General features: G+C 25.2%; 5 protein-coding genes and 1 long non-coding RNA gene across 18 annotated transcripts in view; 2 read left to right on the forward strand and 4 right to left on the reverse strand.

The window, feature by feature from the left end:
* Mical (Molecule interacting with CasL) overlaps positions 1–1,416 on the reverse strand; it is a 48,149-nt gene extending 46,733 nt beyond the window's left edge. For 10 of the 11 annotated variants that reach the window (XR_015292219.1, XR_015292220.1, XM_031915590.2 and 7 more), the window contains exon 1: positions 1,120–1,416. The gene's annotated coding sequence lies outside the window, so the exon portion shown is untranslated. Of the gene's footprint in view, positions 1–250; positions 396–1,119 lie in introns of those variants that run through there. The other variant, XM_086908598.1, reaches the window with a different exon arrangement.
* A 293-nt stretch (positions 1,417–1,709) lies between these two features.
* On the reverse strand, positions 1,710–4,673 carry LOC147658755 (uncharacterized). Its single transcript, XR_015292264.1, has 4 exons — positions 4,606–4,673; positions 3,817–3,980; positions 3,375–3,485; positions 1,710–2,827 (listed from the first exon to the last, which is right to left on the reverse strand). It is a non-coding gene; the product is annotated as an uncharacterized LOC147658755 (long non-coding RNA).
* Positions 4,674–4,975: 302 nt separating this feature from the next.
* Positions 4,976–6,539, forward strand: sturkopf (lipid droplet associated hydrolase sturkopf). Of its 2 annotated transcripts, none has more exons than XM_086908927.1 (4): positions 4,976–5,153; positions 5,347–5,667; positions 5,745–5,936; positions 6,017–6,539. In XM_086908927.1, the coding sequence occupies exons 1-4, from the start codon at positions 4,986–4,988 to the stop codon at positions 6,443–6,445; spliced, it is 1,110 nt and encodes a 369-aa protein (XP_086765053.1). In that variant the 5' UTR covers positions 4,976–4,985; the 3' UTR covers positions 6,446–6,539. The 2 variants fall into 2 exon arrangements, with proteins under 2 accessions (XP_086765053.1, XP_086765058.1); XM_086908932.1 differs by having other exon boundaries at positions 5,138–5,231.
* Positions 6,540–6,827: 288 nt separating this feature from the next.
* Positions 6,828–13,942, forward strand: LOC105735016 (uncharacterized). 2 transcript variants are annotated; one of them, XM_012484626.3, is made up of 5 exons: positions 6,828–7,082; positions 8,333–8,492; positions 10,356–10,480; positions 12,694–12,807; positions 13,053–13,942. In XM_012484626.3, the coding sequence occupies exons 1-5, from the start codon at positions 7,025–7,027 to the stop codon at positions 13,139–13,141; spliced, it is 546 nt and encodes a 181-aa protein (XP_012340080.1). In that variant the 5' UTR covers positions 6,828–7,024; the 3' UTR covers positions 13,142–13,942. The 2 variants fall into 2 exon arrangements, with proteins under 2 accessions (XP_012340080.1, XP_031771458.1); XM_031915598.2 differs by having other exon boundaries at positions 12,709–12,807.
* Positions 13,943–14,580: 638 nt separating this feature from the next.
* Positions 14,581–22,293, reverse strand: Rich (guanine nucleotide exchange factor subunit Rich). Its single transcript, XM_003692296.4, has 16 exons — positions 22,022–22,293; positions 21,626–21,733; positions 21,402–21,557; positions 21,013–21,327; positions 20,857–20,948; positions 20,509–20,782; positions 20,294–20,446; positions 20,020–20,220; positions 19,549–19,912; positions 19,270–19,475; positions 18,846–19,187; positions 18,286–18,775; positions 17,896–18,190; positions 17,321–17,793; positions 16,878–17,238; positions 14,581–16,799 (listed from the first exon to the last, which is right to left on the reverse strand). Exons 1-16 carry the CDS (start codon positions 22,154–22,156, stop codon positions 16,472–16,474), a joined length of 4,293 nt encoding a protein of 1,430 aa, XP_003692344.2. The 5' UTR covers positions 22,157–22,293; the 3' UTR covers positions 14,581–16,471.
* Positions 22,294–24,102: 1,809 nt separating this feature from the next.
* Positions 24,103–27,943, reverse strand: Achl (La ribonucleoprotein translational regulator Achilles). Its single transcript, XM_012484617.3, has 3 exons — positions 26,435–27,943; positions 25,962–26,286; positions 24,103–25,735 (listed from the first exon to the last, which is right to left on the reverse strand). The coding sequence occupies exons 1-3, from the start codon at positions 27,191–27,193 to the stop codon at positions 25,185–25,187; spliced, it is 1,635 nt and encodes a 544-aa protein (XP_012340071.2). The 5' UTR covers positions 27,194–27,943; the 3' UTR covers positions 24,103–25,184.
* Positions 27,944–27,948: the final 5 nt, after the last annotated feature.

The following is a 27,948-nucleotide window of genomic DNA, read 5'->3' on the forward strand; positions in this document are numbered from 1 at the left end:
CTTTTGGTAAAACTATTATTATGAATTATCTAAATAAATTATTTCAAATCCATATTCTTGATAAATATATATATATATATATATGTATAAAAAATATAATGCATTCGATAATAAAAATAATTACTGTGTGATATAACACGAGCGAGAAATATTTATAAATTTTTTTTCATCTAACGTGTAAAACCGTCATAGGTTATTATAAAAAAAGAAAGTTAAATCAATATTTTAAAGTTAGTTAAAATCTACTTACAATTCGATTCTGATGAATAGTATTCATTCTTAGTATTTGATAGTACTTGCAGTTGTAACGAAATTACGCGAGAAAAAATTCGAAACTTCCATGATAGACACACAGATATGATTGCTAGTACAACTACGACATGGCTGACTTGTCATCAGCTGACAGATAAGCGATTACAAGATTTCCAACGCGAATTAGTATTTATCATAATCTGAAACGCTCGTGATAACGCGGCCAGTTTCATCGTATAAAGTCGTACGTATAAAATGATTATTCTATGGATTTACCACTTGTGTTATGAAAAAAGTTTCAAATTATAATTGTTGATAATCAACTACGGATATTCGGGTTCTGTATGCATTACGAAAAATAAACAAGGAAATATATTACAATAAATGAATATTATTACTCCTTTTCGCGAGTCATAATGAATTATTACGTATATTATATTGAATAGTATCTCGTAAACCTTTTATATGTTCATTCGTAAAATCTTATAAACATCGAGAGAAATACTCTTTCTTTCTTTCTTTCTCTTTCTCTCTCTCTCTCTCTCTCTCCCGCTTTCCTATTTTGCTAACAGAGAAGAGGGTTCGATTAGCATAGCAAGAAATCGAATTCCAGTAAAGAAGCTGATGCGAACAATACAACTGTCTATTTCTAGCAAGTTGGAAAAGTGTTGAAGATGCATCAAGTCGAAGGGGGCGCGGTCGTAAATCTCATGTAAAACGAGAGAAAAAAAAAATGCAAGTACGTGCAAGCTACTGCAGGAATGCAGGGAGAAAGAGAGAAAGACGAGAGAGACGACGAGAAAGAGTTGTCGTGTGAGTCTTTTGTGTATAGGATCATGTGTGTATATATATATATATATTACTTACATGTGTATGTACACGAAGGGCCGCTCTGCGTGCACTGCCAATCAAACGTAGAGTCACTGCACTTTTTTCTTAGCTTTTTTACTTTTTATCCACATTACCGCGCGCGTTTACAATCCGATTATGCACCATATCACGTCGATTTATCACTATTCACATTATACCGCTATATTGGAGAACATCGCGCGATTCATTGTCCACCCGACGTTTGCTCTTATGCTCCGCTTCGACTGGCCTTCTTCGACTGCGCGTCAAACACTATACTGCGACCGAACCAGGAGTGCGATCGAGTGAAATTCTCTACAACAGAGGGGATTGGAAAATCTTTTTAACTCACTGTAATATTTAATTTTCGCCGTCAGATGGCACTGTAGATACTCATAGATAATGCCATCTTACGGTTTCAATCGAAATTAAATTATTTTAAAAGAATTTTTTATCATTTCTATATTTCTATAATTAGTATTTCTTATTTACTTTTAAATTTAATATTTTTTTATATTTAAAAATTCATTAATATTTCATCTAATATTTTCATATATATTTTTATAATTTTCGCATACTTATGTAATTAAAAAATTATGAAAATGATAATAGGTTTATGAAAAATTATTATTATTATTTTTATACTAAGTTACTGAATATAATATAATGTAACAATATGTAATGTAATTATAAAAATTCAAACATAAACATATATACAATTTTTTATTTTATATATTATTTATATTTTAAAGTTCTTATAATTGAAATTGAAATATCTTCTAATATATCTAAAATACGATTAAGATATAAATAAGGCAAACTTTAATTTGATTGATTCACAATACATTAATTGGATCGAATTGTTCAAAAATTCTGAAAAATTTACTATTAAAATATGTAAAACTATTAAAATGCAGAATAAATATGATAAAGCATAGATAAAATACAAAATAGATTTACTATTTCAACAAGATATTTCATGTTTCGTCTCCTACACTACCAATTGTACAAGAAATCAGAGTCCTCTATGATTCGAAACGATAAATATAAGAACTATTAATATCTGCAATCTTATTTCAGTTGGTAACCAAAGTCGATGTGGATCAATTTTATTATTATTATTATAGTATATAAAATTTACAAAAAAAAAAAAAATGTTAACATAGACGCAGTATTATATAAATCATTACAAAATCCTTATTTGAAAGGAGAAAATAAACGAAAGTTATTTCCTTCTTAATTTCTTTCAATTTTTTAATGGCATAAACAAATTTTTATCACTCGAAAGAATAATATTATTCTCTTTATTTATGAATTCAAAAATTTTAAACCAGAATTTCTAAATTATTCAAAAACTAGGAATTAAAAACTTATATTTTCACTTTTTAATTTTCGAGAATCGAAATGAAAATGTTATCATCATTTTAATAAATTTTTTAACTATATAAAAATATAATGGTCACAATTAAGTTTGCAGCTAATCAATTAACCATATTATATAACTATGTAATAATTATAATTATATCAAATAATGATTGCCCAAGTCTCACCTGGAGATTTCTGCGAATTGGAGACTCGTCTTAACTACCATGTCTATTCTCCTTTTACGCAAAAATTTATTCGTTCTCAAAGAAATTCTACTTTTAATATACATTTGCAAAACGTTCAAATTTTTGATTGTTGTATAAAACAAAAAAAGAAAACCAACGCGGAAGACTAAATGAATCTGAAAATAAAATAAATGTAGATTAACATGCATGACTTCGTATTAATATTTTGCATTTTCATTCTCATGAAAATGAAAAATAATTGATAATTAAGTAGCATAAGAAAGAAAAAAAATAAACGAAGTAAGCATTCCACAAAGGATTATATTACCATTAATTGTCTATACTGCATTAACCATTATTTAATTAGCATCAAATTATGCACTTAATTATAAATACATTTCATTTAATAAGTATTTCCTGCAAAATATCTATTTATGCATGCTACTTTAATTAAAAATACTCTATTTAATCAAGTCAACTTACTAACTAGTTATAAAATATCCTTCTTAGTTATAAAATCTAATTTGATTTACTTATTAACAAAATAATGTTTTTCGTAATATATATTAGAGAATAAGTGTTACATAAAGTAGGAATAAGGATGTGAAAATAGCTATCGTAAATCGAGGATTTGATAGTTTACAGATTTAAAAGTTTTTCATGTATTATAAACTTAAATATATAATTTTTATCCAATAAATAATTAAATACAAAAAATATTACCATATTTCCGTGAAAAACCATAGATTGGTTGTTATGTTAATGATCATTTCAGCATCCATATTGAAATCCTTTTTCCCGCCAAGAAAATTATTTCAACAGTCAGTTATTAATCTGATACATAAGATAATAATCAAATTTTCAAAATAAATTTATAAAATATACAAAATTAGAATTGCGTTAAAATGAAACAAATTTAAAATAAAAATCAAATTTCATCTTAGAAGCATAATTAGTTTACTATATGATCGTAATTATTGTAACAATCAAATGAAGAATAAGGAGAATAAAGAAAAAAAGAAAAAATTATTCTTTAAAAAATTATCAATTATAATAATATTTAATAGATTATTGAACAAACGTGTATAAATTAAATAATATATAGTATAAAAAAAATAAAAGAATAACTATGGAATAAATATTACGTAATAGATAGATCACTCACCTGAAAAGAAGCATCCGATTTTCAGTAATATAATGACACCTCGCGTCACAATTTCGATGTATCGAATTACAAATTTGGAGGGGGGAAGAGAGAGTGTTTGACAGTTCGACAAATCGCAACATGTCGAACAAATTCGTACGGCACGAATGTAAATTGTCAATTTCCTAGAGAAATATTATACGAAATTTCATTTTTAATTTTGAGCGTAATATTAAAACAAATATAGAAATATGAATTAAACACATTGACTGTTTATTTAAAAATATATATATATATATATGAAATAGAATAAATTATCTAATTTATAATCTAACTTTCATTTTTATGCAAATAATATCTACATATTTTATTAAAATAAATAAGATCTCGCTACATTTATATGAAAGTCTTTGGATTGTTTTTTAATATCAAAATGTATACAAATTATAAATTTATCAATATCTTCAATTGATTTATAAAAAACACAATTTGTAAAAAATAAAAATCAAAACTGTATATAATATATAAAATTACAATTATATTTATTATCAAATCTTGATTTAAAAATTTATACAAACTAGCAATAATTAAATAAACAATAATCAAATAAACAATATGAAACAAAGAAAAAAGTTCAAAACATTATTTAATTTTAATATAATAATGATGAACAAATGCATATTAATTAAACAAAACTACTAATAATTTTTAAATTATAAAACAATATCTTATTAAATAAAATATTAATAAAAATTGACACAATTATTCACAATTATGCACTTTTGAAGACGAAACGTAACTTTTACTCACAATTTCCAACAGCAAACTGGTACTACCATTTTATCTAGTCACCAATTATAAAAGATTGTTTTCTAATTGGCTAGAAAAAGATAATTCCTTATTTATTCAAATCCGCGCGTAAATTAAAATTTTATACAATATATTTCTAAATTTTAAATTTTTATAAATCGCAAAGTAGTTAAAACATTATACATTACATTTGACACATTAGAAGTATCAAAGATACTTAAAAATAAAAAGAATTTCTATATTATTATAATATTTTATTATAATCCAGACTGTAATCATAAAAAGTATTTTTATACGTTTTATATATATTTTATATTTTACATTTATATATTTTATATATATATATATATATATATATATATATATATATATATCATATTATGCCTCTTGCAATTTTCATAAATATAATACTAAATTTCTATAAATCATTTGTAATTACTCTTATGTTAAAAACAATTAATTATAGTTATGTTACAATTCCTTTTGTTCCAGTGGCGTTGTTATTCTATTCTTCTTTGGAATCGATAATGTCGCATTTGACACGACAGGTATCAAAGTATTCTTTCTTCAAGTACACTTGAAGATATATCTAACTATTTGCTTCAAAGCATGTTATATTAAAAAAAGTTATTGAAAAATATCCTTCTTTTTAACAAAGTTTAACTACATAAAATTTAAATTTACGTAATAATTAAAAAAATATTTTATTTTAATTATATTTTATTTTTAAAAATCTTACAGCAAAAATACAAAATGCAATGTGCTATGTTAAATTGGAATGGTGTACCTACTCAAGTGATTACAGAAGGTCGCTGGGTAGAAGAAGGTTTTTCAAATTATGGAAAAAGAGAAGTAGTGATTATTATTCCTGGTAATCCTGGTCTTGCAGAATTTTATAAAGGATTTATAAAAACTGTAAAGTCAAAACTTCCTACTGAAGTACCTGTATGGGTAATTTCACATGCAGGTCATGTACAACCACCAAGCAATTTAGCAATTACTATGCCAAGTAATTCAAATTGGACTGAATATTATAGTTTAACGACACAAGTGCAACACAAGGTTTTTTTTTTTTATTTATTATATTTTATTTTATAAAAAATTTTTAAAAATTATCATAAACTAATTATTAATTACAGATAGATTTCATAAAAAAATATGTACCAGAAGATGTGAAAATACATCTTATTGGACATTCAATAGGATGTTGGATTATTTTAAACATGTTAAAAGACGACTTCATTGCTAAAAAAGTTACAAAATGTTATTTATTATTTCCAACCATAGAAAATATGGATATAAGCGATAATGGATGGTGGTTTACTAAAGTAGTAAGTAGTTTTTTGGCGTCAAAATATTATTTTAAAAAATAGAATAGAATAAAAAATAATTATATTTATATTTTTTTCAGGTATCACGAATTGCATTTTTCTTACTTTTCTGTGCTTGGATTATTTCAAATCTTCCATATTGTTTACAAGTTTTTATTATTAGTATAGCTGGAATATTATATAGAATTCCATTCAAATATAATAATGTAATACTTAATATGTTAAATCCTTACTCTTTGGAAAGAATAATTAAAATGGCAAGAGAAGAAATGATAAAAGTAAAAGAAAGAGATGATGATATAATTTCAAAGTGTGCAAATAAATTATGGTTTTATTATGGCAATTGTGATGGTTGGGTACCAATTAAATATTATAAAAATTTGAAATCTAATCACCCTTATATTAATGCGGAACTCTGTAAGCATGGTTATCATCATAGTTTTGTTTTACAATATGATAAAGAAATTGGAAATATTGTTGGTAATTTAATTAGTGAAAATATATCATAATTTTAAAATGAGATATTTAATTAACTAATTAATAAAATTAATATTTAATAAATATGTAGAAAATACATAGAATAATAAATTTTAGTGTAGCTAATTTTTTTTTATTTTTATTTTTATATATTAAAATTATATATGAACATAAATTGATAAAATAAATAACATAAAAAAAATTAATAAAGATATAATAAAACCGGAAATACGTCATTATATATTAAATTACAAATATAAATTACAAATATAAATTTTCTTTATATATATAATATATAAATCAAATATAATTCAAACAATAAAATTAGAACATATTACAAGGATAAATTAAAATTAATCGCTAAATTGTGATTAAATATTCGGTACTTTTCGGCAATAATCGACTGACGCAAGCGATAGTGCTGACATCTTTTGAATCATATTAACGTTTAACATTATATTTAATAGTCCGCAAATTGCAGGTTGCAGTGTTCCATTTTATAGTGAGAAGTGTTTAGACACGTTAAGTAATTATAAATATAGTGCAATTTTTTTATATCTTATTACATTATATATTTATAATATTGTGATTTGAAATTCATATTAATTAAAATGTCGCGTATAACTATTTTATTATTGCTTACTTATTTCAACGCGAGATTATCTTATGGTGAGTACAAAAGATTTCAATGTAATAAATATAGTTATAATAATAAGATGATATTAATGAAAAATCCATTATGTTCTTGATAAGATATATGAAACAATAATTAATTCATTATTAATTATCAAAGATGAAATGTATTATAATTAAATTTATCGTAAATGAATATAAAATTTACATATAATGTTTAATTTAAATCTAAATATACAAATCTTTTGATTTTATATTATGTATATATATTATACAATAAATATAATTGATAAAATATTCTTTTTGATTCATTGTTTCAATTTATAGTTGATTCCTTCTCAGAAAAGAATCTATTATTAATTTCATAACATATCATTTACATTATTACATATTACATTACATGTATAAAATTACAATATTTTGTGGGTTAGATTTTTATTAATTTTTCAAATGATTATTTTTTTCTTGTATCTTCTGAAAAATATTGAAATTTTTTTTTAAATCACAATATTACAATATTACAATACAATATTAAAAAAACAAAAAAGTGAAATTACAATTTATTATTCTTTCAAATAAAGTTTATATAATTTTATAAAGTAAAATAAAATAAAATTAATATATAATAAATATATTTTGCAGAAATCTTTGATTAAATATTAATTTTATTCGTTATATTTTTCTATTATTTAATAATAGTATGTATCAAAGATAAAAACAAAATATAAAACTATTTAAAATATTAAGAACATAAAAATTTACGAAATTTATTTGAATTAAGAATTAGAATGCTCATAAAAAAATGAGTAAGATTTTTATTTATTATAATTGTAAACATTTTTTTATTTTTATAATATAAAACTTGTTGAATTCATTACTTAAAGATATTTGTTAATAAATATGATAATATATTATATTATATAATTATAAATTAAAAATTTATTTTTTTAATTAGAACGTACATATATATATATATATATTTATATTTTATTTTCACATTATTTTCACAATATAAAATTTTTGATTGCATTAAAATCATTTGAAATTTTATTATTATTAAAATATGAACTCTTTGCAGTTAATAAATTAAATAGAATAATTAATAATAATTTATAATTGATATAATTGATAATTAATGAAATTATTATAATTGGTAATTATTTTTTAGTTAAAATATTTATTATCATAATTTTGAAAAAATGCATACTTGCTCTGTATTTCATTAGTTATTTTGTTAAAATGAAAGAATTAAAAAGTTTAAAAAAAAAAATTAATTATATTTTTAGGAATGGAATGTTCATTTGGAAACAAGAATATTATATCGAAAGTGATCGATTCATGTCCAGGAATATTAGATTCGAACGATAAATCTTATTGTTGCTATGATTTTGAAAATAATGAAATGTATTGTTGTGATGCAGTGGAATTTGCATCGAAATCATCATGGTAAGAATATTAATATTATTTTTTCTTATACAATTTGTTTTTATTTTTATTTAATACTTCTATTTTTTATGTATGAAATAGCTTAAGTAATTAATGCTATTTTTAATTCAAAACAACTAATTTTCACTTTATATATATATTAATCATTATATATACATATAGAAATATATTATATTTTTTTTTATTTTTTATGCATAATATTATTAATTTTAGAACACACTTTATCGTAGCTATCGATCAATAATTCTAAATATTTTTAATATATTTTTGTTTACGAAATTTAAAATATAAGATCACATGTAATAATTATATTTGAATCGTAACATCTTTATTCATTTAAATTAAAAATATAAATTTGATAATAATACTTATTTAAATGTAAAATTTCTATTAAACTGTTTTTATTTGGTTTATATAATATTTTAATTAAAACAGAAGAGATTTATATTTTACTTTATTTATATTTATTAACTTTTTTAATGTTTTACATTAGTTAGTTTCTAATATTTATTAAAAAAGTATTTTATTTATTCTATAATTATAATATTACAAACAAACTAAAATTGATATCATAATCTTGAGAAATTAACAGATTTTTAAAATATGTATTTAGAAGATATTAAGATATTAAGAAATATTCTATTTATTATGTATATAAAAATTAGCAGATAATATTATTAAATTAACGAGGTATTTAGAAAGTATATTTGTACTTACGTGAAGAATAATATTTGATATTGTTTATGTTTGACAAGTATACTGAATTATAAAGGCATATTGAATTATAAAGTATTAATTCTTATTTTTATTTAAATATTTAAGGACAATAAAACCAGAAATCTTTATAGATTTTGCATAATTCTAAAATTCATAAAAATTATTTTATAACATATTTTATTTTTTTTTATTTATTTTTTTATCTGATTTTTTTCAACTGAAGATTATGATTTATTTTTCCAATTATTTTTTCTTTTATGAAATATTTAAAGCAATTTAATTAAAAATCATATTTCTTTTTAATTAATTATGATGTATAATATGATATTTTATTATAAATTATACTAAATTATATATACATAATTTTGAGATATATAATTTATAGATATATAATCTTGATGTATTATACACAATTAAATTGATGTATTCAATTTAGTTGTATCATATTATATTTGTTATCAAAATAAATTGATATAACATTTCAAATTATATTTGATTGAGATTGAAAGAAAATAATTCGAATATATTTAATTTTTATCATTTTCATTAACTAGAAAGAATTTGATTAAATCATTAGAAATTTGACTAAAGTAATCCCACAAAACATATAATAATATAAAAGATACAATAATACTATTTTTTTATATATCATAGCTAACTGAAATATCGCATCAGTTAGGATGTTTGATGACTCATAGTTAACTGAAATATCACGTCAGTTAAAACGAATGTTTGTTCCGCAAAAACAGTTTCGAATGAGAATAATTCTTACTATAAATTTACTTCAATTTTCTTATTTATTTCTTTTCTTTTATCTATAAATAATATTTTACCTATATAGATATAAATTTATTTTTTCAAATTTTTTCTTATTTGTATATATCTATAATCTAAATAAATAATCTAAACAATTTAAATAATATTTTATCTATATAAATAAAATTAATAGATAAGATATTATCTATTATATATATATATATATATATACATTCTATAAAATTCTTTTTTATTTTTATTATTGAACAATTTTAAAAAATTATTTTACATTCTAGTGTCTTTGCATAATAGTTTTTATAGGTGTTTAATTTTAAAAGATGGAAACTATAAAAACTAAATTAAATTTAAAATATTTATTTTTTTTTGCAGGATTCTTCTCACAGTGATTTGTGCGGTTGGAGTCGTGTTTTCTGTGATAATATTTTGCATATCGTGTTTGTGCTGCAGTTGTTGTCCATGGTATCGAAGACGTCATCGAGGAACAGTCTACGGAAGTAAGAATCCTTTTTATATAATAACCATCATAAAATATTATTTCACATCATTGAAAAAAAATTTATTTAACATTCATTAATTTAATTTTGCTTTTCTTTCTTTCTTTCTTTTTTTTTTTTTTTTTTGTTGATTTAAAAATTAGTCTATGTGCTTTCAAATTGATATAATTAATTCATGAATATTATTAATATTACTGTAGACTATTTTTTATATCATTAACATTTAACTTTATTAAATAAATTTCACATTTCATAAAAATATTAATTTATTTCTGTTTTATTTTATTATTGTGCTTTTCTATCATTTATTATATATTACATAAATTTGTATTAAATATTTATTTGTAGAGGCAGTCAAAACGAATCATTTGAATTATTTTTAAGTATTTTAAATATGAGATGTCTTTAATATGAATTTATTATTATTATTATTATTAAATTATTAAATTATTATTATATCACAAGAAATTATTTTTATAAAAAAAATTAATTCAACATAAATTTAATTTATTATTTATGTAATAAGTTTGTGTGAATAGCTAATTTCGTCCTGTAATTATTTTTAGGACCACCTATAATATGAATCCATTTCATCACATCTTCCAATCTCCTGACACAACATATAATGTTTCCTATAATTATGTCAAAGTATATGTGTTTTTTTAAATATTTTTACTTCGCTTTCTATATATTCTAAACGCATGAAATTTTGTGCTTACGATTTGATTACGAATTTTATTAACGTATACAAACACAAAATATGAATGTAACTAAGAATTCAAAAATTATAATAGGATAAAATTTTTTAAAGAATTTTAGAAAATATTTTTTATATGATTTACATTTTAATGATAAATTAGTATTTTATTAAAAAAAATACTGTAGGGATAATTTTATTAAATTGATTAATTTTTAAGAATATAATATGCTTTTTATAATAAAACAAAATATAGTCGTTATACTTATGTTTTATAAATAACGATTATGTTTTTATGATTTTTACGTGTTTGCCTTGGACCCTTTGTATTTAAAAAAAAAATCTCCTAGAAAGGCAAAGGGTGATTAACATTCCATGATTAGCTTTTTTTTTTATACGAAAAATGTGATATATATATATTTTTTTTTTTCATATATTATGTGAGAAGAATATCAATTTAATACGTTTATAAAAGTGAAATAAACTCGCGAATTATGTTTATTTAATCAATATAAATCACACAATATTTAATTTAATATATGCTTTTAACATTTTTGAAAAATTGAAATTCTTATGTATATATATACATACATATATATGTGCATTGAAACATATTTAAGCGCCACATTAAAACTGTTATGCCAGTATAAAGTTTATCCATATATTTACAAATTACAAGATTCTATTTTTGTCATGTTATTACAGAAAAATAGAATTTTTAACTTCCATTCTTAGCATGTATGTATATATTTTTATATATATTTTTATATTAAAATATGCAATAAAAAAATATTGTAATAATACTTGTGACTTATTGTTTTTATTTACAATTTTTATTATAATTCAACAATGATTACTATAATACAAAAAATTATTGAAATTATAAAAAATGTAAACTTAAGAAATATAATAACTAACAATATAATAAATGCTTTTTATTGTAATATTATATAATAAATACTTTGTAATCTTTCAATGTGAACGAATATTTTTTTCCCACTATCACGTTAAATAATAAAATATATTTCTAATCTACAATGTTATGTATTATATATAAGGTATGTATTATATATAGGTTTTATAATTTACCTATTATTAATATAAAAATAAAAAAAATATTGTAATTTTTTTTTCAATTATTCTTATAAAACGTTTTGAACAAATTTCGAAGAAATTAATACTCTGAAATAATCGTTATGGTAATTATTATAGTATTTAAATTTTTTTTCTTCATTTTATTACAGTAGCTTTTAAAAATTACATTGTTCTTTTGAATATCTGAGAAATTTCAAAAGATTCTATCCCAAATGATAGAATGTATTAAAATTTTATTAATATATAAAAGATAAATAAATCTATATGAAGCAATAAACTAAAAATATAATGAAGGAAACATATGTACGCATATTGTAATATTTAAATACGAGTCTTTTGAAAATAATATACATGTACATTCAAATATTCGTCTACTGTCTCTATAAATAAAATATATTTTCAAGTTAAATTCATTTTATAGCAATATCTGTTCCAGAAGTACAAGTACCTAATATGACGCATGTAGTTCAAACACCTGCAAATGTGACAGTATTGACTCCATATGCAAATCTTCCATATCCTACAAATTCAGCAGGTGACTATTATCATTTTACATATGTTTAATAAAATTCTAATTAATTAATTTTAATAATGATTGACAATTATTATTAAATATATTAAAGCGAATAATTTTATTATTTTAATCAAAGTTTAATATAAATTTAATTTTTTTATATATATATTATATATTAAACATATATAATTTATATATTTAAAATATATTTATTTTTAATATCATCAAATAATCAAATTCATATAAATTTATACAACTTCTTTCAGGAGTACAACAAGCATCAACGTATTCAGGAAATATTTATGAAAAGCAAGCACCTTATAATCCAAATTACGTTTCTTCGATTCAACAATAATAATTATGAATAATTATGAATAATCATTATTTTAAAAAATCCATAAAGAAACGTACATTTTTTAAGGTGCCTGTAATTTAGTTTTTCGTTTATGAGATAAATCATTACGAATTCTCAATATTTTTTTTAATAATGGAAATAATGCTCAGATAATTATTATATTTAAATTAGTAAAATATCTAAAATGCAAAAAAATTTAACATAAATTTCTAATATATAAATTCTTTTGGACGATTTTACAAGATGTGTTCAAATGCAACATTTTTTAAATTATAAACATTTTATTCTTATTCGTAGGTTTATTATTAAAACAAAATTATTGCCATATCAATTCTATAAAAATTTTTTTATATTTGAAAATAAATATATTTAAGATAAATTTATAAATTAAGAAATTAATATTGAATATGAACAAAGTATTATTAAAGCTCAAATAAATTTAAAAAATATAATTTCCTTTATAGTATAAAACATTATATTATTGTATTTGGACTTATATTTTTATCAAAGTTCCTGATATTTTTTATATGTTACTTATATATATATATTATTATTATTATTATTTAGCTCTATATTATCTAGATATAAATTTTTTAACATAGATTTTTTTATTATATTACTTGCCATGTTATTATTAATATCTAAGTATTAAATTAGATACATGTTAAAATATATTATTATGTCCAATTAAATAATAAATATTGATATAATATATTATAACAATTATATATATATATGTTAAATTATAAATAGAACTGATATAATATACATGATTAAGAAAATAAAAAATTCAATTATTTATTTCATGTTTGAAATTACTTTTTTTATTTGTAAAATAATTTTAAATAATGTAATATTTTTGTATAATATTATACTTTATTTGTATATTTTTAAAAATTACATAATTATGATATATTTATATTGTTGTGCCCCGAGATCGATGTATTAAAACATTTTGAAATCAATATAAACGTTTAGAATATTGTCTTATGAAAGACAATGCAAATGCCAATCGCATGATAAAGTATGATATGAAACAAAGTTATGAGAGAGATAGCAAAATTCTGAGTAAAACCGCAAAGGCGGTGTCAATATTCTTTTCGTGAAATTCCACTTTATTAATGAATAAATAAAAAAAGCTTTTTGTATTCATAATTGATGACACATTGTAAAAAAAAATTATTAAATAAAATAAAATTTCTCGTAGAATTTATTTAATATGATATTATTCGATGAATTATTAATTTTTTAATAATGTTTCTTCAATCGTTCTTCTTTATCAATCGTGCTTGAGAGAACAACAATATATATATATATATATATATATATATATATATATATATATATATTTTATATTTTTATATAAACTATTTACAATTTTTAAATAAACAAAAATTTTTAATTATATATAATGGAAAATTAAAAAAAGAACCACATGATTTATGGGAAAATATATATTTCTGAATATCTATATTACAATATATATATATATAAACAATTTACTATTAATGTTTCACAGTTTTTTCCATAAATTATTCAGATAATTTATTTATATTTAAATAATTATAATAACGGATAAGAAAAGTTCACTGCTATATTTATAAAAATTATATTCCATACTGAAATAGTATGTAATTCAAAAAGAAATATAAATATAATTTAATCAATTATCTGAATTTGGATTTAAATATAAAAAGAGCAATATTAAATATCTTTCTATGAGTAAAAACTGTGAAACAATGAATCTATCTTTAAATGTAAGTATTTTTATCAGTTGACCAGTTCTTCATATTAAATTTATATTTTGTTATAAATACTTATAAATAATTTTGATTATTATTTTTGACTATTTATAAGCTATTTCTTCAATGTTGATATACAATGTAATACATAAAGTCAATATTTTTCAAAAACATAAAAATAAAATTTAGTTAGTATAATGTTAATTAAAAAATTAATAAATTTAGTGAATACTATTTATATATACTATAAATATTATTTTTCTTAAATAAAATATTGAGTAAAATTTTTATATATTAATTTACTTCCACTTTTTATCAAAATATGATAATGTACTGATAAATAATCTGTTATAAATTAATGAACTTTAGTTTTCAAATTAGATATTAAAAAAATATGTTTCAAAAAACTTTTTATACAACATAAAATACAACATCTTTTCAAAATTTATTTTGAGTATTTATGTTCCCTTTAAGCACACAATAACTTTTATTTATTAGTAGTATTTAACAAAATTATATAACATAATTTTCTTTAAATAAAAATATCTGTTATTAATTATATTAAAAAATTATTTTCTATATATGATTGCAATCTTTCAAATAACAATAATTCTATTTTCTATTTAGCATAATTTTTCCATTTAAAATACTAATTTAATAAAAAACAAATATCTATAATATCAATCATACAGTTATTGATATTAGATTCTCATAGTTTCTTTTGGTATTAATTTGAAAAATCAATTTTTATATAAATATAGAAAGAAATTTAGATTACAGGACGGTTATTATTTCATCAACTACTATTTAATACTTAATAAAATAGAATAATATTTTATCAGTATAAGATTTCATAACTTTTCTAAAATATCTAACTTATATTGAGACAATGCAAATTATTTCCTCATAATATAGTCACAATTCAGTCAGTATGATATTCCAATATATAAAATATTAGAATCCACTGTTTTCATTTCTCTTGTGTTTAAATTTACAAATTTATTAACATCAATTGTACTCATATAAATATTCATTATTTTTGTATATTGTCTACAAAGAAAGGAAGAAATAGTATCAGTCGTATATTTCTGTATTATTTTCAATCTCTATTGTTTTTCATTGAACATTACTAGAAAATATAAGCCCTAAAAATATTTCAACAGTACTTTTTTCTATGATATTAATAACATATTTACAGATATAGAAATGCTTACAAAATGAGAAGTATTAATTCTGTAATATTTTTTTTTTTTTTTTTTTTACATATTAATAAAATTTTCAAAGATATTGTATACATAATTATCATACAGTCAATTAATCATAACAAAAGTTATTAAAGTTTCTTTCGTATGTATATATAATGAACATATAACTTTTTTATTTCTTAAATTTTGGGGTTTAATGCTCGTATTATTTATCTTAATTATTTTAGGAAAAATTTTAGTACCAAAAATGATTTGATAAATTCTTTTTTTAGATTATTATGTTTAATCACATTCCATAGAAAGCTGAAAAATACTAGAAAAACTTTGTCTCTACTTACCTAATATATAAACATACATTTGAGTCTTGAAAAGACATCATTGCTTTAAGAGATTACACATGTAGATTGCGAAGTAGCATTTTCCATATTATTGAGATTACTATAACTACCTCGGAAATTTATATCTTCCACTTTTAAAGATAATTCATGTGATCGTTCTTCATCTAACGGAGTAGTTGTTGAAGTATGACTGATAGACGAATGCCGAGATCGTGATAAAGTTCCTCGTTGATTACTACCTGCTGATGGAGCTGGGCTAGGAGAAGGACTCTCTGGTATCTGTTCCTGTTCTTGCTGTTGTTTTGTTATAATTAATCTATTTAGCAAAGAAATTTGACCTTGAATACTTGACATAAAAGGTCTATATCCCAAACTAAAATATAAATTTAATTTTTCATTTTATTTTTAAATTACTTTTATCTTAAACATATATTGCTTATATGATACATACCATTCAGAATGAGACCATTTAGTTAATGTAAAAAGACCATCTCTTAAATTAATTACAGAATCAAACGTTTGCATAGGTGCATGTGCTGCTCTGATAGTTCTAGCCATAGCAGGTGCATCGCGTAAAACGGTTGCCAATACTGCAGCCCACCCTAAACAACTACCTTCCAAAAATAATTGTAAAAGATATCTAAGCTGTACTTCCGCACGACTTATCGGTGCACAGAGTGAAGCGTTATGAACTTCCGTCTGTTCAACAGGATCTGGTGAAACCCAACACACTGTTCCGACTCCAGTCCCAACAATTGATTCAGTATCATCTCTCCAAATAGTACTACTATCACTAAGGACGCTGTTAGCATCTAAAAATACAGAAATAAAATTTATATTTTTGTAATCTAAAATAATATGATTAAATTTGTTATTATAAGATGATGCAAATACCATGTAACATATTTGCTGTTAATTTAGTTTCAGTAGCAGGAAATTGTGTTTCTAAACTGGCAACAGGAGACACTAGTGTCGTATAAGGTGGTCTTCCACTTGGTAAACTAGTATAACCACTATCAGGTAAATCAACAACAAAACTGGAGTTTAATGGTTCATCTTCTGGACTTTCTAAACTCACAGATCTTATAGAACGTAAAGAAGTAAGGCTAGATCTCCGAAATTTTTGTAAAGTTGGAAGGGATAACACAGGATAAGCAAATGAAAAATCTTCATGCACTGCTTTCAATGCCGCAATATAATCGTCTATTTTTGCTGCTCTATCACGTTCTCTGGCAAACCATGTAACTAAATGAAAATCTAAGCGTGCAGAAAATCTGCCTAAATCTGCGAGTCGTTTTGCTGAAAGTAATCGACGAGCATGACGTTGTAGTATTACATCAATAAAAAATTCCTCGGCTGAACCTTCTCTAAAAAATAATAAACACTTTATTTTAGTATTGATAGTGTATTTTTAATAGTTTTAATCAATATTTATTCTAGAATTTAATACAAAACCTATCAAAACATACTTGTTATCAATCTTCTCACTTTTAGAAGTATTTGTAGGTACAGATTTTTTTCGCCTCATAACAACATTTCTAGTTTTTTCTAACATTGAAGAAGGAGCTATATCTTTAGTTATTGAATCAGATTGTACTTTAGGTGTCACTGTAGTGCTATAACTTCGACTTCTTGAAACTTGCATGGTTCCTAATACTAAAGATAAATCATCTTCATGAGGTGAGAGTGGTGGAGTTTGAGGAGGTCCGCCTAATTTTGATGTTCCACCCCAAGATGTTCTTGGAGACTCCACATCATTTGGATCTTAATAAATAAAAAAATAAAAAAAAAACAAGTATATATAAATATAGAGATCATAATATATATTTATAAAAATTTTACAAAATATTTATTGTTACCTATTGCTCTAAGAAAACGAACAAGATCTTTTGAAAGTTCCCATCTTCCTTGTTCTAAAGCAGCATCCAATAATAAGGTAGCATGTTGTCGACTAACGATTGAAGGTTCTAGATTTTGTAAAATTATTAAGTAACTAGCAGCAGTATCAAGTTGTTGACGTTGCAAACAATCTTGCAACAACTTTTTTGGTGGCCCAGCAACAGAGAATAAATAAGGCCATAGTGCTATTTCAGTCTTTCTAGCGCATTGAACAACTGCTCTAGCCCATACTCCTGGAAATTCACGGATGAATTCCACCACAGAAGGCAACTGAGCATCTGGGATTGGTTCTTTACTAGTTGCTTCTTCTTCTAGTACCTCATGAAGTAAAAGTTCTAATGAATGTGGAAAATATGGCAGTGCAGAACACGAACGAGCAATTTCCCAAGCATGATATCCTAAATTACGATGAATGAGTTGTCGTAATATTTGATGAAGATAAACTTGACTCTAAAATTAGAATAATATATAAGAAATTTTAATCACCTAATAAAAGATATTCTATGATGTTTACACTTACTGTAAGTTCTAATAAACTAAATGGCAGCGAAAATAGGGAATTAGTATCCGAAGTAAAAAGTACTGTATCATTTTCTGCTCCCAATAAAATAGCATCCTCAAATAATATAGCTAAAGGATAAATACGTAAATGAAAAGGTAACATAATTCTCTTGCTCATAAAGGTATGTGTTTTTTCTTGATGATTCCTTGGAAATAATGGAAGCCAAACGCGCATGCCATGCGCACCGCAAAATAACCATAGAGCTTCTGTTAAGTGAGGTTTATCTCTTCTTGATCTCCATGGTACCCAAACATTCTCTACATAAGAAGCTAATACTGTTGGAGCACTACATGTAAACAGCTGTAAAGAATAACAAAATTGAAAGTAAATTTTATTTTTATTTTTGAATTGTATATTGTCATTAAAAATATTATTCACATACAACTTCTGGATTATCAGTACAATGTTCTCGCTGAACCATAAGTAGACGTCCAGATACGTTCAATAGAAGACTTTCAGGATGTGGATGACTCCCAGCCGTTTCTGCACGTATAGTAGTTAAAGTGGCACTTACAACACAAGCAGGATGAATACAAAGTCCACTGATATCTACAGTTTGCAATTTCGTTAATTCTATACTTCCTGCATCTAGAAATAATAAAATTTTAAGATATAATTTTATAATTTATAATCCATAAAATTTTTTTCTCTTCTTACTCACCATTATTGCTTTCTATTACCATATCATAAATGCTAATTTGTGCATTAGCACAAAATGTTAAAAGTCTGTCTTTTAATGTGTTGAGCAATAATACTTGTGATGTCATTCTAACAGTTCTAACATAATTATTATCCAAACGTGTATCACGTGGATATATTCTAACTTCATCTTTATCATCTAATATTGAATAACTACTTGCTATCAAGAAACCTCGATGCCATAATAATCCCCCAGTTACAATGAAATCTCGTTCTTGAGTTTCATTACCAAAAAGTTTCCACTTACGGGAAGGTAAAGAATAATGAGCTAATCCTGTACGCCCTGCTACAGCTATACTCATACCTTCATTATCAATAGCAGTATACTAAAAGAAATTGCAAATTTGTTTATAATAATATATATATATATATATATTTTATATATAAAATATTATAGTTTAAAAATATTTGTAATTTATATGAAATTACATACTCTTATTGGCCAATTGGCACCACTGTATGCAGTCGGAATAGGAACAACTAGCCATTGTTTACAACCAGCAAGTATTTGTGTTATAGAATCATTAGGAATTTCATTACCAATATGAAAAGTTGAAGTATTTGTAGAAACTCCCCCACCTAAATTTAAATATAGTCTATCTTCACCTTGTAAATACAAATGTCCATGATGACCCTATATAAAAGTTCAATAAATATTATTAATATAAAATATCAAAATTATATAAATATTTATTTTGAATATTTACCATACAAGGATTAACAGTCAAAGGACTTTTTACAAAATCTAATTGTATCAAAGAACACTTTAAATTATTTTCTTCATTTTCATTTTCTTCTATTAAAGTAGGACTTGGAGATTCTCTTAACATCCAAAGCTGATAACCTTCAGCAGACCATTCCTAATATATATAAGAGATAAAATTAATATATATTAATAACTAAGTTAAATAAATTCACTAACCATTGTATGAATATGCAAAGGATTATCATGTGTCAAATCTACTCTTAAACCATAATCCCATTTTAAACTACACAGTAAAAGAGCGCCAAATGTACTCCATATTGCTAGGCCACCACCTTCCCAAGCTAATGCAATAGCACAACTATCAGGGGTCCATCTTAAACATCTTACACGACCTGGTCTTCCTGGATAATCTTTGGAAGATAAACTTAATGTATGTGACATTTCTAAACTTCCAGTTGTTTCATCAACATAGTACACTACACCTTCAGAGCTAATAATAAAATATGCATTAAATAAGTCATTAATTTCTTTAAATGTAAATTAAAATTATTAAAAAAAGTATACTTTTGTCTTCCAATTGCAATAAGACGATATTTATGATTTACAGCTGCACAAGTAGCATCATCAACATCTCTAGCCCAAATTCCTTGTACTTGCTAAAAAATAATAATATTATTTTAAAATATTTATTTATAAATTCGAACAAAGTAATTAACATACATTAGGATCAAATTTTAATGATTGTGCTGTGAGAAATGCTGCTTTGCCAGTATTGAGTACAATTGCAAATCCACCAACTAAAGGAGAATATTCAATATCGGTAACATACACATTATTCTCAGTAAGTGGTATAGCTACAGTAGATATTTGTTGATCTACACTAAATGGTATTCTCCTTAGATCAAGAGAATAATCTCGATTTACTGTACCATCCCATTTATGACGTATTACATGACTGGTTTTTGTAGCTACCATAAGCTCATCACGTATACAAACTAAAGAACTAATTCCACCATCTATCCAAGCTGATTTTTCCTAAATAAAAGAATAATTAGTTTAATAAATTAAATAATCCATATGATAAAAAAATATATTGTACATTTACTTACAAATGTTAAAACTAGGGAAGGAATAATTTCTTTAATAAAAAGTTCAGCACTATCTCTTTTTAAACTGGTAACTGGAGAATCTCTCTGTTCATAGAGACCTCTTCCTTCTGGGCTGGTGTCTTGCAATCGATAAAATAACAGGTAACTATCTGTTGTCTGAAAATATATTAATAATATAAAATTTCTTCTTGTATCAAAATTTAATTGATTATCATTTCTCATACCGCAATGACAATCATGCTGGAATCTGGCCTCCATTGTACCAAAATATTGTCACCATATTTCTTTAAAGAATCTGTAGTTCGTCTAATAAATACAATAGGTACACAAGGCTAGAAAAAAAATGACAATCTGTCTGTTACATTAAAAAAGTACATGGTCTTTTATATTTACAAATTTAAAAAGAAAGTTAATTTATATAATAGATGAAGACTTTTATAATATATAACAATTATAAAATAAATGAAAGAAATAAAGCTACGAAATATTTATTAAATATAATTTTTAATTATAAGAAAATATGCATTTAATATTTAGTATTAATCATAAAAAATAATTATTCAAAACGCATAAGAAGATTACGATACGCATAGTAGGATTATTACGCTAATTTATAATACCTTACAATACCAGATGGTAAGAGTATCTGTTGTTAAGATTGCGAAAAGTATTTTATCCCTGTTGCAAACAACCGCAGTTATTTTTTCTGGATCTATCGTATTTAGAACTCGCGGCCATCCAATAGGAAAAAACATGATTTCGCCTTAAGATTGTTCGTCTTTTACGTTCACATTCCTGTTATATTTAAGTTGTCTTTGGACTTCATATATTGTCTCAAAGAATCTGACAAGTAAACATATCCTAACCTCATCATTTTACGCAAAGCATAAATATTAACACCACAGACTAAGGATTAAATAGAGTCCTATCATCTAATGTAACCGAGTAGCTACATAGTATCCATTACCATTCTTATGTCACATGCGACAATATCGATTTAGAATAGAATGAAATAACAGCGCCATTGGAATAATACATGAAAGCAATTAGAAGAATGTAAAAAAGTGGCATTATGTATAAAATCACAAATTTTTATTCAAATTTTGCTATTTTATATTAAAAGAATATATTTTAAAATAATTGATATTATTCCATGCTAAATTTCAATGGTGATTTTAAAAACGCTATTTTACATTTTATATATAAGTTAAAAAAAGTAAATTGAAAATTTTTCAGAGATCAGCGCCATCTCGTGTTTGGATCATCGAAGCTTCGATTTGTTACTAACATAGTATAATAGATAAAGAGGTATTTGATTCGCCTAAAAGTAAATTGAAAATTTTTCAATTAGAGATCAGCGCCATCTCGTGTTTGGATCATCGAAGCTTCGATTTGTTACTAACATAGTATAATAGATAAAGAGGTATTTGATTCGCCTAATATGATAGACAAGAAAAGTAATATTGTGCGAGAAGGACAAAAAATATTTTTCGCCATTTTGAGAACGCTATATGGAAAATTAATTAATCATTCGTTTTCCATACAAAATTTTTGTACTTTTAAGCTTGCGTTTTGAAGTTAAAAATTCAGGCAAATTTTTCGTATCAATTTTAATATAAAATTCTTCTTCAATAATTATTTATTAACAATTAACGTGTCATAGGTTTTAATATCACATCGATCGATACCATATTGAAAATTAACTAATTATTCTTTATTCTGATCAAAATTCAGACTCTTTGAAGCTTGTATCTTTAAATCAAAACTTTTGAAAAGTTTCTGGTATCGATTTTAACGTGAAATTTTCTTTAATTAATTATTTATTAACGATTATTATGAAAAATGTTTCAATCGTTAATCCTTCACTTCGTAATCGAGTAATAAACAATTAATTTATTCATCTAAATAACAGAAAAGTTATAAATAAAATTTACACATGAAAATATGATAGAAAACAATCTTTTAAATGCATATAATCTTAATTAGAAATAAATCTCATATTTATGAAAGATTAATGAAAAATCTATTATGTATTAATATTGCGTCATTTCAATATGACGTTAATAAATAATTAATTAAAAAGTACTTAATATGAGGAAAATTAATATAAGAAACTTGCTTAATGTTCTAGTTTTAAGATACGAGTTTAAAAATGCAAAAATTTTTAGTGAAAAATTAATAATTAATGAAATTAATGATATTTAATATGGCGTCTTCGATATATTAAAACGACATTTATTAATCATTAATAAATAATTAATAAAAACGAATTTCACATTAAAAATGATATAAGAAATTTATTTGAAGTTCTAACTTCAAGATGAGAGCTTAAAAGTAGAAATTTTGAGTAGAGAAAACGTATAATCAATGGGTTTTTCATGTCGTATTCTCAAAGTAGCGAGAAATATTTTCTGTCTCTCTTGCACAATAATGTTTTCCTTGTCTGTGACGTCACGCAAGTCGAATACCTCTTTGTCTATTCTGCTATGCTAATAACAAATCGAAGCTTCAGCGATCCAAACACAAGATGGCGTTGATTCTCAATTCTCATTTTATCTTATTCAAAAAATGTCTTTAACATTTAAGAGATGGCATTAATAGTCAATTCTTATCTCATCTCTATCCTTCTCCCATTATTTGCTTTCCTTGCACGTAATCATAAATAAAGTGGGGAGGTGATGAATAAAACATACTTTTATCATTTCTCTTTTAAAATTTTATTGTATCTTAGATATAGATTATAAAAACATGTTTTCACTTGATATATTTATAATCACAATATTTTTTTAAAAGTATAAAATAAAAACACATAAAATAATCATCAATTTATTTATACAGATGTAATTTAAATAACATTTAATAGAATTATTCAAAATGTAATATAATATTGATAGATTTGGAAAATTATTGTATCAATACATGTTTTGAGAATATTTATCTATTAATTATTATTATTTATAATGAATATTTTTATATTATACTTTAAAATATTCAAATGTATTGCTGGTCGAGTATCACGAATATATATCTGTTTAACATAGATATGTTCTACTTATTCACGACTTCGAAGTCTGTACATTATTCGTAATATCACAGAACCTCATCATCGAACCTTTTTACAAACTACCACTGTTTACATATTTAGGATAAATTCGACGCTTACATCGGGCTTATTATTATTATTATTAAAATATTATTATTTACATTTTTTTCTATGCATAAATCGCGTATTAAATATTATATAATTAAAATAGATAAATAAAATCCTATAAGTATCCTTTTAAATACATTCATTTTCGGCGATTATGTGTAGCCAAAATATTAAACATTCTCAAAATTATTTCGAAAAATTAAATAAAAATAGAAATTCCAAGAAGAATAATTAATTATCGTTGTGTAAAATTTAATTTACTTTAAACGATTACTTTTGTAAGAAGCTTATTAAATAAAATATGTAATTGTAATATCCAATAGAATATATGCAACTTCTAATAGAGCCAAGTGTACCAAACTAATAATTACACTTGTAAGTACATAATTCGATGTATTATCTTATTTAATTTCGAGTAAATGTATCGATTATTCTTCGAAAATCTTTCGTATAAACGTCTTTAAAATTATTCTTCTTCATTTTTTTTTTTTTTTTTTTTTTTCCTTTTGTTTCTTCTTTTTTAATCTATTTGAAACAACAGATAATCGGCCATTCAACAAACAGAACGAGAAATCGATGAACGTATGAACCAGTCTATTCACGATGAAAACTCTTAAAAGTAATTGACATTTCTAACAAGTGGGTTCCATGGTTGGTGACATAATATTCATTTTCACAGGTCGGCCAAATCCACGCGTTCCATCAGGTCCAGATGGCATTCTCGTCACGTTTTCTGGTAAATGTGTCAACGCTATACCACTGTTGCTCCTCGGTCGACAATAACCTCCCTGTTCAGAACCAGACGAGCACAGTGACAACCTTCTGGAACTTGAATCAAAGGTAGAATCTCGGCTGCAAGCAGACAATCTTCTCAAAAATGGACTGTAATCCGCAGAACCACGGCGACTAGAATGATAACAAGCACTACTGCATTCGGAACCGGAACTCGAGCAGCAAGAAAAACGCCGATTCTCTTGATAATAATAATTTGGCGGGAAAACTGGATGACAGTAACCGGTCTCAGAGCCGGAAGAGCAAGCAGAGTAACGTCTGCCGAAACTTCCGGCCTCTGAACCAGAACCAGAACAGGATGACAAACGACGAAGTATAAAACCATTCTCTGAGCCCGAGATCGAACAAGCGGACAGTCGACGAGATAACCATGCATCTGGCGACGGAGGTCCTGTAATAACGATAATCGATGTGAAACAAAATAGATTTTGATATTTTGTATTTTATATATATATATACACATTCTTGTATTATATCGTAAGAATTTGATACGAAACACTATTTCGTGCTCTAATTCGAAAATTGCAAATGTCTTTTTAAAAATTTTATGTATGTCTAAAGAAACGAATAATAATAATAATAATAATAATAATATTAGAAATCGTCTCGTAGAATACCTTGGAACGGATGGGGAGGATAAGCGTGATACATTGGATAACCATGAATGGGCTTCTTGTGTCTGACTCTTCCATCTTCTGGCTCGGATCCGCTGGCGCAACTCGAGGAGTTGTAAACTTCCTCTTTGGTCAACCTCGTCAGGGCACTTTTCTTCGCCGGTTGCTGTTTCCTCTTCTTGTCGCTGGATTGTTGCAATTCGAACACCTTGGCATCGCCCAAGGTCATTTGTAAAGCGGTACGAGCGGACGCTGAATCCGTGAACTCGACCATGGCGCACTCCTCGCTCGATGCCAATTCTGGCCTCTTGGCGATTGCTTGACGCACCTGTGATAATTACAACCGATTACCTGTATTCCCGATATAAAGGTAAATTAAATTTACGCGAGTTTTTATTTTCATCAATGCCTCTCGTTTCAAAACGTAAAAAAAATTTCGCAGATTCGTAAAGGAGATAAAGATAAAGAGGCGCTACCTCGGCTGGTGCAGGATGGCCAGGTCGAAGTACTCTGATGAGAGCGATCTCTCCGCACGGCCTGAAGATTTCAGCGACAGATTCAACCGACAATTTCTCTACTGGAAGTCTCGCGGCTAGAATCGTTCTCGACGGTGTAGTTTGATCGAAAGGCGGCAAAGGATCGACTCTACGTAACTTGCTACCCTGTGGATTCACTTGAAGCTTCCTCGATTTCGCAAGAGCAGCCCCTACGACTCTCCAGTCTCTGCTTAAGTGTTTCACCCTTTTAAAACTCGATATAAGCTTCAGTGACACGTATCCCTCTTTGTTCCTTTTCACGTGTTTCAGCAGGAATGCGTCTTTCACGATATTCTCGTCGGAGAAATAGAACTCTACCTGGGCACAAATCTTCTCGGCCAATTCATCGGACGGAGGGACGAAATCGTCCGCCTGTGTACCTATACTTACTTCCGATATCTCTTCCCGCTTCGAGTCTTTGACGCTCGTCTCTTCCAACGAATCTGCTCCAGAATCTGGATCACTATTCTTTCGTTGTAACAACGATGCATCCTTCATTTTCTTCTCATTGTCCGAACTTCCACTGTCCGATAGGTCAGCCTCTTCTCCCTTCGAGCCTCTTCGATCGAAGGAAAGGCTCACGTCACTGTCCACAGAGGAAATACTGTCCCTCGTATCAGATTTTTTCATCGGTGGCGGAGAAAAGATCAAGTTCCCTACTTGATCTCTCGATTCCTGTTGTATATCCACGTCTTCCATCTTTGAATTCGTTTCGATATATATAATATATCTTTCTAACTAATCCATCAGAGAATACCGTCGATTGTGTCACTTGAGAAATATCTACGAGAATCTCCTCTATTTATATTCTCCTGATACGTATCTTCCCAACGATCTTCAAACTGAGAGCATCACCTGTTCCATCAACAAATCGATGTCGAAATTCCACTTGAAATTTACTTGAAAATATTTAATCCCTTATAATCTTAAGAAATGACACTTCTTGGAAGTCGATCGGAACCGATGGAGATCAAATCAGATCGGAGAATCGAATCTTTTCATATCTCTCTCTCTCTCTCTCTCTCTCTCTCTCTCTCTCTCTCCCCCCCGAGAATAATTCGTTTGGCCGAACGACGGTGGTGATCTCTTCCTTCCTGTCACGTTTGCCGATACGAAATTGAATCTGCGAAGACAGGGCCGGCAGATCTATTAAACGTAACGATGGCACGATCTCTTTGGAGAGGGAAAACGTGGAGGACGAACGGAGGAGGGGAGTGGGTGGGAGAGAAAGGAGGGGGCAACTATCGCGGCGTTAAAGGGACGAAAAAGGGGGAGAAAGAGGGGGAAAAGGAGAGAAAAAAAAAAAAAAAAAATAGAGCCGAAAGAGGTGATTTTTTTTTTTCCCCCGCTCTCGTTGGGAACGCGTGCTAGTTTGCCTCGGAGGGGGAGGAAAGTGGGGGACTTGCGCGATTCGTGACAGTTCGGGGAAGAGTGGCCTTCCCGAAGGCGCGTCC

The sequence above is a fragment of the Apis florea genome, unplaced genomic scaffold (assembly GCF_048593485.1).
Source record: "Apis florea isolate Af1SG1 unplaced genomic scaffold, ASM4859348v1 contig_1767_pilon, whole genome shotgun sequence".
Taxonomy (NCBI): Eukaryota; Metazoa; Arthropoda; class Insecta; order Hymenoptera; family Apidae; genus Apis; species Apis florea.

Excerpts from the sequence above, each read along its gene's own strand:
- sturkopf (XM_086908927.1), top strand. The coding sequence starts at position 4,986 with ATGCCTCTTGCAATTTTCATAAATATAATACTAAATTTCTATAAATCA. Across the intron at positions 5,154-5,346 it reads TGTCGCATTTGACACGACAG|CAAAAATACAAAATGCAATG; the intron begins GTATCAAAGTAT and ends AAAATCTTACAG. Across the intron at positions 5,668-5,744 it reads CGACACAAGTGCAACACAAG|ATAGATTTCATAAAAAAATA; the intron begins GTTTTTTTTTTT and ends TATTAATTACAG.
- LOC105735016 (XM_012484626.3), top strand. The coding sequence starts at position 7,025 with ATGTCGCGTATAACTATTTTATTATTGCTTACTTATTTCAACGCGAGA. Across the intron at positions 7,083-8,332 it reads CAACGCGAGATTATCTTATG|GAATGGAATGTTCATTTGGA; the intron begins GTGAGTACAAAA and ends TTATATTTTTAG. Across the intron at positions 10,481-12,693 it reads TCGAGGAACAGTCTACGGAA|CAATATCTGTTCCAGAAGTA; the intron begins GTAAGAATCCTT and ends TTCATTTTATAG.
- Rich (XM_003692296.4), bottom strand. The coding sequence starts at position 22,156 with ATGTTTTTTCCTATTGGATGGCCGCGAGTTCTAAATACGATAGATCCA. Across the intron at positions 21,734-22,021 it reads TTACCATCTGGTATTGTAAG|CCTTGTGTACCTATTGTATT; the intron begins GTATTATAAATT and ends TTTTTTTTCTAG. Across the intron at positions 19,913-20,019 it reads GTGCCAATTGGCCAATAAGA|TATACTGCTATTGATAATGA; the intron begins GTATGTAATTTC and ends AATTTCTTTTAG.
- Achl (XM_012484617.3), bottom strand. The coding sequence starts at position 27,193 with ATGGAAGACGTGGATATACAACAGGAATCGAGAGATCAAGTAGGGAAC. Across the intron at positions 26,287-26,434 it reads GCCATCCTGCACCAGCCGAG|GTGCGTCAAGCAATCGCCAA; the intron begins GTAGCGCCTCTT and ends TAATTATCACAG. Across the intron at positions 25,736-25,961 it reads TCCTCCCCATCCGTTCCAAG|GACCTCCGTCGCCAGATGCA; the intron begins GTATTCTACGAG and ends TCGTTATTACAG.